The sequence below is a fragment of the Ailuropoda melanoleuca genome, chromosome 2, assembly GCF_002007445.2.
Source record: "Ailuropoda melanoleuca isolate Jingjing chromosome 2, ASM200744v2, whole genome shotgun sequence".
NCBI lineage: Eukaryota > Metazoa > Chordata > Mammalia > Carnivora > Ursidae > Ailuropoda > Ailuropoda melanoleuca.
The window spans coordinates 27,575,597-27,589,286 of NC_048219.1; the positions used below are offsets into that span (position 1 = coordinate 27,575,597).

Consider the following 13,690-nt stretch of genomic DNA (forward strand, 5'->3'; position numbering starts at 1 on the left):
GTAAAAAGAGAAGGACTGTAAATTTTAGATAAGGAACCCACCAAAACCCTCGCTGAAAAGGTGAAGGAGGTTAAGAGCAAGGCATATGGACATCTTCGGGAAATGTTCCAAGCAGAGGAAAAAGCAAATGTGAAGGCCATCCTTCATATTTGAGGAAATGCAAGGAAACCATGCACTTGGAGCAGAGAGGGAGAAAGTAAGAAGTAGATAAATAAAAGCAGGGAAGTGGGACAGTAGCACAGATCACGTAAGGCCTTACTGTTCACTGCAAGGACACTGTCCCTCTAATGTATGGGAAACTGAGGAAACATTTTGAGAATAGTACCATGATCTGAATAATTTTAACAGGATCATTCTGGCTGTTACACTGAAAATACAATGAAAAGTTAAATAAGTGAAAGTAAAGAGATGAGTCAGGTTATGATGTTCAAAAGCATGATCCTAACCAGCAACATATAATCTTACTCAGGAGCTTGTTAGAAATCCATTATCTCAGGTCCCACTCTAGATTTTCAAAATGAAAAATTTCCAGGAAAGGAACCCAAGAATCTGCATTTTAATACAATTCCCAGGTAATTCATATATAAATTAAAGTTTGGGGCGGGGGAAACATTTGAGAAGCCCAGATCTAGAACATTCACCCCTCAAATATTCGCCGCGCTCCCTCTCTCACCACTTTCCTTCAAGTATTTCTCTGTTACCTTCTCAGTGACAATTTATATTTGAAACACCACCACCAGACACAGTAGCATCATTCCCTACAATCTTTACTATTTTTTCTCATTAGACTTATTACCATCTAACTTATGACATACTTCTGCTTTTTACTATATATGTTGTCCCTCTCCTCCTACTAGGATTATCAACTCCATAAAAGCAATGCTGTCTGTTTTGTTCATTGCTAAATTCCTAGCAACTAAATTAGTACCTGGCACATAGCAGTCACCCATAAAAATATTTATTGGATGAATGGCAAAAGGAAAACCTGTGAGTGCTAACTGAAAGCTAAAGTTGGGCCTAATGAAGAAAGATTAAGCCACAAACCTCAGGTGGGCCTGAGATTAGTTAAATGTCTATAAAGCCTGTTAAGTCCAAACAGACAATGATCTATATATAAAGGCGTTATTCTACTTAATTTATAAAGGGGCACCCTAATGAGAAATCATTAATTTAAATATAATTTGGACTTTTTCATACGAGGGAAAAAGTACTAAAGAATTATGTATGAACTTCAAGGCAGATACAATACATACTGAAGAGAATTCTTTAATGAAAAATGATTGCTGTACTATAAATCATTCTTATGAATTTGTTAAACCAAGTCTCCCAAAAGGACCTCTACTTGGTCTACTAGCTTCTTTAAACTAGTTCTTTTTGAAGAACTAGTAGTTCTTTAAAAGTAGTTCTTTTTAAACTAGTAGTTCTTTAAACTACTTTAAACTTGTTCTCCATATTAACAATAACAAAACTGCACTTATTTAAAGAAATAATAATAAGAATATTCATTGCCACTGCATGCCTACCATGTACTACATGAAATACTCCATTCGATTACTTCACTTAACCTTCGTAAAACAGGCAGCAGCATCTTAACTTTTTTTTAAAAATGAGGAAACTGATGGGCTGCCTGGGTGGCGCAGTAGGTTAAGCACCAGACTTGGTTTCGGCTCAGATCATGACGTCAGGGTTATGAGATAAAGCCAGGAGGCGGGCTCTGTGCTCAGCATGGAGTCTGCTTGAGACTTTCTCTCCCTCTCCTTCTGCTCATGCTAGGTCTGGCTCTCTCTCTTTAAAGTAAATAAATAAATCTTAAAAAAAAAAAAAAAACAAACCTTTAACATGTTTTAAATTATAAGCAGCTTATCCAAGAATACAAATTTAAGTGGGGAAGGTAGGATTCAAAACCTATGCAATTATATATCACTCTGTCACTTCATTTAGTTTTTTTAACAACCTTTTTAAAAATAATTTTAAAAAGTAATCCTTTAAAAAAATTTCCCTTTTTAAAAAATAATTCTTGGGGCCGCCTGCATGGCCCCAAGCATCTGCCTTCAGCTCAGGTCATGATCTGGGGGTCCTGGGATTGAGCCACGCATCAGGCTCCCTGCTCAGTGGGGAGTCTGCTTCTCCCTCTTCATCTGTGCACTCTCTCTCTCTCTCTCTCAAATAAATAAAATCTTTGGAAAAAATAATAATAATCCTTGAATCAGATTTTTCACTAACTCAAGCAATCAAACCCTTGTACCTGATCTTATGCACCACTATTTCCCAACTTCCATCATTCACATGCTATCATGTTCAGATTTGCCTTGTCTAAACACTATCAGTAGTGTTATTTTTTTGATGCCACCTTGAAATTGACTTCTTTTTTTGGCATGCTCTTTAAAATTTAAACCATATCTTTAAAATTACAAAGTTGGTATTTTTTCTTATACACACAAAGACATGTCTATTAAAGTTTAAAAAAAATGGTCTGTCAATATACTATCAATTGTGTATCATCAGAAATAAAACAAACTATTTCTAAACTCCTTACCAGAGTTTCTCAGAGTGTAATGAATGACTTATAAGTAGTTTTTTCTTGTTATTCGTGTATCAAGGAAAGGTTTTATTTAGCCAGCCAAAGAAACATGAGAAAAAAGACTGCCAAGAAAAATCCATTAAACAAAACCAAGATTAAAATACTCAAAAGACACAGACGACATTTATAAGCAATTAAAGCTAAGATCAAAATACCAAAAGAAAATGAATTTTACACCAAGAAGTCTCAAGCAAATTACAAGAGTCCTAACCAATCTCTGCTTCCTGTCAAAGAATTTGCTGCACTACGGTCCAAAGATTAAAAACACGTATAAATATATCTGGTCATAGCACTACCTTGCTCAAAACTCTTCAAAGCTTCTCAAAACACTCATAATAAAGTCTAAACTGTCTATCACGTCCTAAAAGGTCCTTCAATTCTCCAATTATCGTGTGCCTTTTCAACTGGATCGTTTGATACTTTCACCCCCAATTCTGTTCCAGTCATACTTAATCTCAGTCATACTTTCATTCTCACATCTATATCCTGCATTTTCTCAACCCAAAAACTAAAGCCTTCAATTAAATCATGCACTCTCTCAACTGTAAGTTTTCTGCACTGAACTAAATTACCATTTTACTTATGTGTATCACCCCCATCTAACTTGAAGCGTCCTTGAGATCAGGTGCTGTATTTTTTAGTTTTTCATTGTAAACATATGTTTGGCATATAAAAGGAAGTCAATACATACATGTTTATTGAATGAATGAGCCACATATTACCAGGACCACTTAAAACGTGCGTATGTATGTACATACATATGTACATACAGTCTACATGAGCCACTAATTTCCATTTGCACAGGCTTTTACCTACTGTAATAAATGTAAAGTTTCTTTTTTAGCTTAAAAGGTCATATTATTAATGTCCTTTCTGTAACTAAAGTAGTTAAAATCAAACTAAGAATAATCGAAAGAACATTAATATAGGAAAATCTCTCCGAAAATGTAACCTGTGGGATAATGTAATTTGTACTTACTCAAATCATCTGATATGTCCTCAATTCCTGAAGCACTATCATCAGAATCACCAGTATTATCTGTACATGCTTGCTGCTTCTGAGATTGTGGTGCAGTTTCTGAAGCAGATTTTCCTCCCTCTACATCCATATTCACTTTGTCCAGAGAAGTAAAAGAGCTTGGAATTTTTTTTCCAATCTGCTGAAATTCTGTTCGTCGTATGTTTTCCTTCAACACTAAACTGGGCGCCTTCTCTGGTTCTGCTGGTGAACCAGGGACCTTTTCTGATTTCATCTGAGAACTGGGTACTTTTTCCATTTTCCTCTGTGAACTAAGTGACTTTTCTGTTGCTGTTGCCTGTAAGCTGGGTGTCTTTTCTGTTTTCGCTGGTGAATTAGGGGATTTTGGTAATTTTTCTGCTTTTGCTTGTGAAACAGGTACCTTTTCTGCTTTCACTGGTGAATTAGGTGATTTTTTTGTTTTGCAATGACTTTGATCTCGAAGGACTAATCCCAAATCTTTAGGGCTTGCTATGTTGGCAGCATTTACTTTACATGATTTAACTTCTGTTTTTTCTATACAAATATCATTTTGCTTATTTTTTTTACTACTATTCTTATTTGGAGAGCTGGTCCCAATTTCTTTTATGGATTTATCATTTCTAGCTTTCAAAGTTTGATTAGATATAACTTTAACTGCTTTGCTTTCTTCAGAAAGAGCCCAAGCATTTTTCTTTGGTTCATGATTTTCATTTGTAGAGGTCTTAGAGTCTTCCATTATTTGAAAACCTGCTTCTTTCCAATTGTGATACTGTGAAATGGCAGATTTCCAGTAGTTGAATTGCTTCAATTCCAGATTAGGCAAACAAACTGTTGGGTTAAAAAAAAAAAAAGAAAAAAACCAAAATGTTATTTAAAATGCAAAATCCATTTTTAAAAAATTGGTGAGACTTTCAAAAACTTTCAAAATTTTTTCTCAAAACTGAAGAATTGCAAAAACTTTAAAAAGTCTGTTAACCATATGAGGAGTTAAAACCCACTTAGTAAATAACAGCCAAATTGTCATAAAGAAGGTTCTAATGGTTATGGCAGTATGACATCAAAACAGAGAATTTTAAAAAATAAAATTTGTTTTACATTACTCAGTAAAAATTTCAACTAAAAGGGAAATAAAACTTGTAACTGATGTACCACAATTAATATAAAAGGAAATGGAACAAAGAAAACATAACCATTCCATTCTAGGGGCACCTGGTTGGCTCAGCATGCAACTCTTGAACTCAGGGTCTTGAGTTCAAGTCCCACATGGGGTGTAGGGATTAAATAAGATTGATATACTCTTTTATTTAAAAAAAAACTGATAAGGCTCTTTCTAAATTATTTTATAAAGTAATTTTTAAATTATAATTAAAATTTAAGCCAAAACCAAAAAAAAAAAAAATTAAGCCAAACCATCCTATATTTTCACCATTAATATCTTTTTTTTTTAATTAAGATTTTATTTATTTATTTGACAGAGAGAGAGCACACAAGCAGGGGGAGCAGCAGAGGGAGAAGGAGAAGCAGGCTCCCCGCTGAGCAGAGAGCCCAATGTGGGGGTCGATTCCAGGACCTTAGGATCATGATCCCAGCTGGAAGCAGACACTTAACTGCCTGAGCTACCCAGGCGTCTCACCATTAATATCTTTTATGACTAACGTTATTTTCTAGTAAAAAGCTCTACCACTTATAGCGATAAAAGAATGTTTTTGCACCTGGTTTTTGGATATTTTAATTCATTTAATTTATACATTCTGCTTTCAATATTCTTTATAAGGTGCTTCATGCAACTGTCAAAACAGCTGCAAAATATATGCCTGTATCTAAACTCTTACAGAAACTGCTGCACATTCCTAATTTTAAAAATAAAAATGGATCCTATGGGATGCCTGGGTGGCTCAGTGGGTTAAGCATCTGCCTTCGGCTCAGGTCATGATCTCAGGGTCCTGGGATCGAGCCCCACATTCAGCTCCCTGCTCAGCAGCGAGTATGCTTCTCCCTCTCCCTCTGTGATCTCTCTCTCTCAAAATAAACAAAAAATATTTTAAAAACTGGATCCTATTTCTTAAAGACTAGTTTTACCTTATTCAGTAACCAAAATATTTTAAATTTTCTAATGTTATCCTATGATAATGACTCTAATAATTTTGTAGATGTTATCTCACTGACAAAAGCCATAAAGCAACAAACCCTTGATTGAGCCATGCTGATCACAATTCTGTTTATAAAACTTTTTAGATAGACTATTCTTCCACTCAAAAAAACTCTAAGGGCACCTGGGTGGCTCAGTCAGTTAAGCATCCAATGCTTGGTTTCAGCTCAGGTCCTGATCCCAGGGTCATGAGACTGAGTCCCAGATTGGGCCCCGTGCTCAGCATGAAGTCTGCCTGAGATTCTCTCCCTCACCCCCCACCCCCCAAATAGATATATAAAATCTTTAAAAAAGAAAAAAAAAACTTTCTAAAAAAACCTCTATAAATCAAGTTTATATATATAAATTAAAGCTACAAACATTTAAAAAAATCAACGTACTTAGTATAGATGAATAATAGTAAGGACTTCAAGACTCAGAAAATTGCTAGATTTCACTTTAATTTGTTTCATGTAACTAAAAGTACATTTAAATTTTTAATAATAATGTGTTATAAAAAACAGACTTTGGGGTGCCTGAGTAGCTCAGTTAGTTAAGTGACCCTTGATTTTGGCTCAGGTCATGAGCTCAGGGTCAGGAGGAGGAGCCCTGCCTTGGGCTCTAAGCTCAGCAGGGAGTCCCTGAGATTCTCTCTTCCTCTGCCCCTCCCCCAACATGGTCTCTCTCTCTCACACACACACACACACACACACACACACACACACACACACTCTTGCTCTCTCTCTCAAAAACAAGAAACAAAACACAAAAAACCAGACTTAATTTCTAATCTCCCTCATCTTCTTATAAGAGTAACAAATGTTGGGGCAGCCAGGTGGCTCTGTCAGTTAAGCGTCTGCCTTCAGCTCAGGTCATGATCCCAGGGTCCTGGGATCAAGCCCCAAGCAGGGCTCTCTGCTCACCGGGAGCCTGCTTCTCCTTCTCCCTGCCACTCCCCCTGCTTGTACTCTCACTCTGTCAAATAAATAAATAAAATCTTTAAAAAAAGAAAGAAAGAGTAACAGATGTCCATTTCCAAAAAAAAAAAAAAAAAGGGTGACGGGGCACCTAACTGGCTCAGTCCATACAGCATGTGACTCTCAATCTCAGGGTCATAAATTCAAGTCCCACAATTGGGCATGGAGGGCACTTAAAAAAAAAAAAAAGTGCGGTAATTTTATATAGCAAAATTGCTATTTCTAGGCTATCAACAGTACAAATTTTTCCCAAAAAAGCTGTACTTCCTAGAAATAAAGTTCTGAGAAGTTAAGGTTTTGAGTAAGGTTCACTGTTTCCCAGTGCACTCAAAGCAAAATTGGTTAAGCCAAATAGAAATGTTGGACCTATGTTCTAGTTCCTGGTTACATTTTTAGAATGTAGTAAATGAGGATTAAATGAGATTCTAACCTTATATAAGCAATTATTATCAAGAAAATACAAAGCATTTTTTAACGAATTTCTTTAAAAAGTTGTTTGAATACAGAAAACAATAGTATTTAGAATATATCCCATTTCAGTTTTATATCATTAAGACATCAGTCCACTTTCTACTTCTAGCTCTAATCATGTCTTCCTTCCTTGAATCCTTACAATGCCTACTGATTACTAGAAACTCAGGGAGTTCTCAGGCCCTGAGACCTCAACCAACAGCCGGAGCCAGGTTCTTGACTTTGCTGTGAGAAAGAATTGAAGGACAAGTCAGAATGAATGAACAAGTCAGAATGAATGAACAAGTCAGAATGAACAAGTCAGAATACTTCAGAATGAAGTACAACGGAGGAAGCTTCACTGCAAAGTCAAAGCATACACTCCAAGGAAGGAGGAGTACAGGCACACCCAGAGGATCTAAGTAGCACTGGGTACATGTGAGGCTCTGATTTTTCTGGGTGGTTATAATTTGGGCATCAAATACTCATGTGGGGTTCCAAGAAACAGGTGGAGATTTCTAGGAACTCTGCATAATATTACACAATGCTCTACAATAGCTACTATGTGCGGGTACAGTCTGATTTCAGGCTAACTTGGTCTCTGTGTGCATTTAAGTTGCAGTTAAGCAAAGCAACAGCAGCAGAATGCTTGTGATCATGAGAAACCACAGAGCTATCAGAAGTTTGCTTAACTGGCCACAAACTGTCAGGTATCAGACTCCGTTCCCAGTTTTTTGTTTCTCCTGCAAATATCCATCACTTCCCTATTCTGCCTGCCTTACTACCACAATGCTAGATACTTAGCAGACATTCCAAATCATTAGCGATTAAAAGAATATCCACTCCAGACCAATGGCTTCACATCCTTCTTTCCCTGATGAAAACTGAAGCCTTTACCAGAAACCAGAATTTTTTTTTTAAAGATTTTATTTATTTATTTGAGAGACAACGAGCAAACACAAGCAGGGGGAGCGGCAGAGGGAGAAGCAGGTTCCCCACCGAGCAGGGAGCCCGGCTCAGGGCTTGATCCCAGGACCCCGTGATTGTGACTTGAGCTGAAGGCAGAAGGCAGATGCTTAACCAACTGAGCCACCCAGGCACACGTGGAATTGTTTCAAGGGAAATTTTTGATGGCCTTCTATAGTTATCCATCACTCAACTGACAGATTGGGCTACAAATTCTAGAGCCTGAGACTTAAAAGAGTTGTATGGATACACTAAGTAGGAAAGTTTACGAGAAATAACTGTTGCATAATAATAGAAAAACTAATCATAGCAATAATTACTTCTCAAGTAACTCTTCCACAGGACAGGGAAACAAAAGTAAGACATGATTACAGAAAGCCATCAGAAGTTTGTACTGCTCTAAAAAAAAATTAGGGGCACCTGCATGGCACAGTCAGTTAAGTATCTGCCTTAAGAGATAAGAAATCATTTCTGATTTTGTTTACCATTGTATCTTCAGTGCCTACAACAGTGCCCAGTTTAAAGTAGACACTCAATAAACCTTTTAAATGGATTAATGAACATTTAAATTACTTTTAATTGTTCACACCTTAAAAACAAAATAAATCCAAAACATTTTAATTGCATCATAGCATATATTATTTAGAAAGTAAACAGAAAATATCTCTCTTCCAGAAAGCCTTCCCTAATCTATTCCCCACACTCCTACCCCCTAAAGCCGGGCTTACATAAATACGCCTCTTTCTATGAACTTTAGTTTTACCTTTCTCAAAGCACTCAGTACTTAATGCTTTTTTTAAAAAAGGTTTTATTTATTTTAGAGAGAAAAGCGAGCAGCAGCAGGGGGAGGAGCAGATGGAGGGGAACAAGCAGACTCCGTGCTGAGTGAGGAGTCCCACATGGAGCTTCATCTCATGACCCTGAGATCATGACCTGAGCCAAAATTAATGAGTCAGATGCTTAACCAACTGAGCCACCCAGGTACCCAGTACTTAATACTTTTTATGTGTCCATTTCCTATTTGGACTATAGGAACTTTTTTACCCAATTTGCTTTTCAAAAAACAAATACATATATATACAGAGTTCAAAAAGTCAACAGTTTTTCCACCAACTTTTACCTATCTTCCTCCTCAGAAGCAACTACTTTCAACTTTTAGTGGTTTCTTCTGAGATTTATCTCCATATTTCTAAATGACATGCTTAAGCTGATACTGATCTTAATTGTTTTGGCTTTAGATAGTATCTACAGACTTCTTACTATGGAAGATAAGAATTTGCCTATCTCAAACATTTCCCCTTGAGACAAACAAAATTATACACACACATATGTTCCTATCCCACCCACATGCTCTGAAGAAGATTTTAATAAGATGTAACAGTATTATTTGTGCCTGAGCCAAATATTATTCTACAGAACTTTCTAAACGTCCCTCAAAATTTATTTTCTCCTTTTCCCATGCACGTAACTAGACTGTTATTTCCCAACCTTCCTTATAGTTAAGTGTGTCCTTAAGATCAAGTCGTTACCTCCTCCATGGTCTTCTCCTATCACTGGATAAAATTCTCAGTCATCCAATGTCAATCATATAGCCAACAATTATGTTCTAATACAAACATCAAGTTTCAAATTTCTGTGCATCAGAATCAGCTAGTTCCAAAATGTAGATTCTGATTCTAATTAGGAGGACTGACATTCTGCATATCTAATAAGCCCAGGTAAAGTCAATGCTGCTAACCCTTGGCCATACTTTTGGCTGGACGACATAATCAATGGAACTTGGGTCCCTGAGTGACCACACAGAACTACTCATCTGGATCAGGTGACCACTCACCTAGCAATTGTTATATGAGAGAAAAATAAAACTCTTTTTTAAGGCACTGTATTAATGGATTTCTCTGTCATGGTAGCCCAGCCTTTTGATTAACTAATATACATATATTATAATCACATTTTTCTTTTATATACTTTTCAGTTTTACCTGGAATTAATCATTGCCTCATTTTTCTTAAGATTTTTTACATACCTATCAATAATTCATTGACAGAACCGTTAAGTTTCCTGTCAATATGTTCAAACACACATCACGTAGTCTATATGTTTGTTTTTGTTGTTGTTCTCTCCTTGAACATCCCCTGTCCAGCACTTGCTGGTCACTACTAGTCTTTTACCACAGCTGTCACCCTGAAACTTCCTTTCACCATCATCCTACCAATTATCATCCACCCTTGTACTGACTTCTATCTTCCTCTTCCACAGTTTACTCCCTCTTTTTTGGTGGAGCACATCCTCCAGTAGCTAAGGAAATATGAAAGGTAGTGAAAAAAAAGCAAATTATGCCCAATTTCTACATTTCATTCTATGTAGATATGCATCCAATATAACACTCTGGGGGTGCCTGGGTGGCTCAGTTGGTTAGGCAGCTGCCTTCAGCTCAGGTCGTGATCCTGGGATCCTGGGATTGAGTCCCATATCGGGCTCCCCCTGCTCTGCAGAGGGCCTGCTTCTCCCTCTCCTTCTGCCTGCCACTCCCCCTGCTTGTGCTCTCGCTCTGTCAATAAGTAAATAAAATCTTTTAAAAAAATAAAAATAAAAAAATAACACTCTGGACTTCTTTCCACTCCCCTCATTCATTCTTTTCCAAGGATACAGAGTAACATATTTCAACAGTGAGTTTGTGAAAATGATGTGGGCAAAACTCAGTATCTCTCTCATTCCTCTTTGCACCCAGCTGTTGTTCATAGGGAAGAGAATTCCACTTTGTCACTCATACTCTAACATTTATAGGTATAAGCCCCACACAGGGCATCCAGTTGTGCCTGTGCCTGAGTAAGTCTAATTCTGGCATTGAGTATTAGCAAACAACTTGAAAATAAAAAATCCATTCTCCAAAGTGAATTTTATCCATAATAAAAATGATAATCTGTGGGCACCTGGGTCTCAGTGGGTTAAGCATCTGTCTTCGGCTAGGGTCCTGATCCCAGAATCCTGGGATCAAGCCCGCGCATCAGGCTCCCTGCTCAGCAGGGAGTCTGTTCCTCCCTCTCCTTCTGCCCCTTCTCCGGCTCGTGCTTTCACATGCGTGTGCATGTTCTCTCTCAAATAAATAAATAAAATCTTTTTAAAAAATGACAATCTGATCTCCATATGCTTCTTTTGCCTTTCCCAATTTTGTTCAAGATTCAGGAAGGGAAACAGTGATAATTACTGGATCTCTTAAGTCCCAACAGGAAGTAAATTTTATAAGACTTCGTATGTCTTTTTAAATGTCTATTCTATCTTCATATTTTGTTTAATTAGGTTTAAACTTATAGGTTAGAAATCATTCACTCAAAATTCAACAGGTATTTCAATGATTTCTTCTAGTTTGTAGTGTTAGTACTGAGAAAATCATGTCATTCTTATTTTCCATCTTTTTTGGCTGGATTTCTTTCTTCTTAATTTATTTCTTCTTAACAGAAACTTTTAGGATATTCTCTTTGTCTCGGTGTTCTTTTTTTTCCCCCAGTGTTCTGTAATTTCTTTTTTTTTTTAAGATTCACTTATTTATTTGAGAGAGAGAGAGCATGCATGAGAGCAGGGGAGGGCAGAAGAGGAGGGAGAGAGAATCTCAAGCAGATTCCCCACTGAGCACAAAGCCTGATGCAGGGCTTGATCTCACATCCCTAAGATCATGACCTGAGCTGAAACCAAGAGTCAGACACTTAACCAACTGAACCACCCAGGCTCCCCTCAGTGTTCTGTAATTTCTAAGTGATAAGCCCTGGAACAGATATTTCTTCATTCATTTTTCTTGGTATTCAGTTGACTCTTTTAATCTCTAACTCAAGTCCCCCACTCCTGAAAATTTTTTCTTGTATTATGTCTTCTGTCATTCCTCCCTTTCATTTTCTCTTTTTCTCTAGTTCCTATTAATTGAACTTTATCCCTCCTACATTGATTCTCCACTTATCTTACCTTTTTCCTCCATTTTCCACCTTTATTCTCTTTCCTGAAATTTCACCTTTATCTTCCCACTCTTCTACATGTGGAGGAGAGAGGCACAGGAGGTATATCATATTTTCATTTTTAAAAACTTTGACTCTGATTATTACTTCTTACAGCACTCTGTTCTCATCTCATGACTATCATCTCTCATATCTGAACACTAATAGTTTTTCTTAAATTTTTTTTCTGCTCCTTGCAGTTTCCTGAGTTTTATTTTTTTCTTCTCTATCAAGCACACTAACATACACATAGGAAAGAGTGAAAGAGAAAAAAGGAGACAGAAAAATAATTGAAGAAATAATAGGCAAAAAGTTGCCAAATCAGATGAAAGACACAATTATACACACCCAGAAAGTCCAATGAACTCTAAACAGAAATAAACTCAAAGAAATCCACACCAAGACCATTACAATTTTGAAAACCAAAGAGAATTTTGAAATCAGCAAGAGAGAAGCGACTTCTCATGTACAAAGTAGTCACAATAAGATTAACAGATGATTTTCCATCAGAAACCATGGAAATCAGGGGCCCCCAGGCAGCTCAGTCACTTGAGCTTCCCGACTTCTGATTTTGGCCCAGGTCATGATCTCAGGGTCATGAGATCGAGCTTGGAATAGGCTCCACACTGGGCGTGGAGCATGCTTAAGATTCTCTCTCCCCCCTCCTTCTAGCCCTTCCCTTTCCTGGCCAAAAAAAAAAAAGTACAAGGATAGAAAAAGGTATTCCATGCAAACAGTACTACAGAGAGCTGGGTGGTCATATAACTGTTAAACAAAATACATTTTAAGACAAAAATAATTACAAGATCCAAAGAGGACATTATATATTGATAAGAAGTTCAATCCAGGGGGCGCCTGGGTGGCACAGCGGTTGAGCGTCTGCCTTTGGCTCAGGGAGTGATCCCGGCCNCCCGGCGTTATGGGATCGAGCCCCACATCAGGCTCCTCTGCTATGAGCCTGCTTCTTCCTCTCCCACTCCCCCTGCTTGTGTTCCCTCTCTCGCTAGCTGTCTCTATCTCTGTCAAATAAATAAATAAAATCTTTAAAAAAAAAAAGAAGTTCAATCCAGGGGAGCCTGGGTGGCTCAGATGGTTACGCGTCTGCCTTCAGCTCAGGTCATGATCTCAGGGTCCTGGGATTGAACCCCACATTGGACTCCCTGCTCAGTCAGTGGGGAGCCTACTTGTCCCTCTGCCTCTGCTCCTCCCCCTGCTTGTACTCTCTCTCTCTCTCAAATAAATAAATAAAATCATTTAAAGTATTTGGGGACTTCAATACCCTACTTTCAATAATGGATAGAACAACCAAGCAGAAAATCGGTTAGAAAATAGAAGATGTCAACAACCCTACTACCAATTAGACCTAACATACTCAGAAGCCTCTACCCAACATCAACAGAACACATATTCTCTACTGCACGTGGAACATCCTCCAGAACAGACCATTTTGCAAGGCCATAAGACAAGTCTTAATAAACTTAAAAAGACTGAAATCATACAAAGTATCTTTTCTTATCATAACAGAATGAAATTAGAAATCAAATCAATACAAAAACTGAAAATTTCACAAATAGTAAAACTTAATGCACTCCAATCAACCAA

At 37.4% G+C, this 13,690-nt stretch overlaps 1 protein-coding gene across 11 annotated transcripts in view; it reads right to left on the reverse strand.

Annotated features, from left to right (window-relative positions):
• TUT4 (terminal uridylyl transferase 4) overlaps positions 1 to 13,690 on the reverse strand; it is a 117,415-nt gene that overhangs the window by 84,061 nt on the left and 19,664 nt on the right. For all 11 annotated transcript variants that reach the window (XM_034652656.1, XM_034652649.1, XM_034652628.1 and 8 more), the window contains exon 2: positions 3,561 to 4,409. In XM_034652656.1, coding sequence (XP_034508547.1) covers positions 3,561 to 4,317 — 757 coding nt within the window. In that variant the 5' untranslated portion in view covers positions 4,318 to 4,409. The remainder of the gene's footprint in view (positions 1 to 3,560; positions 4,410 to 13,690) is intronic.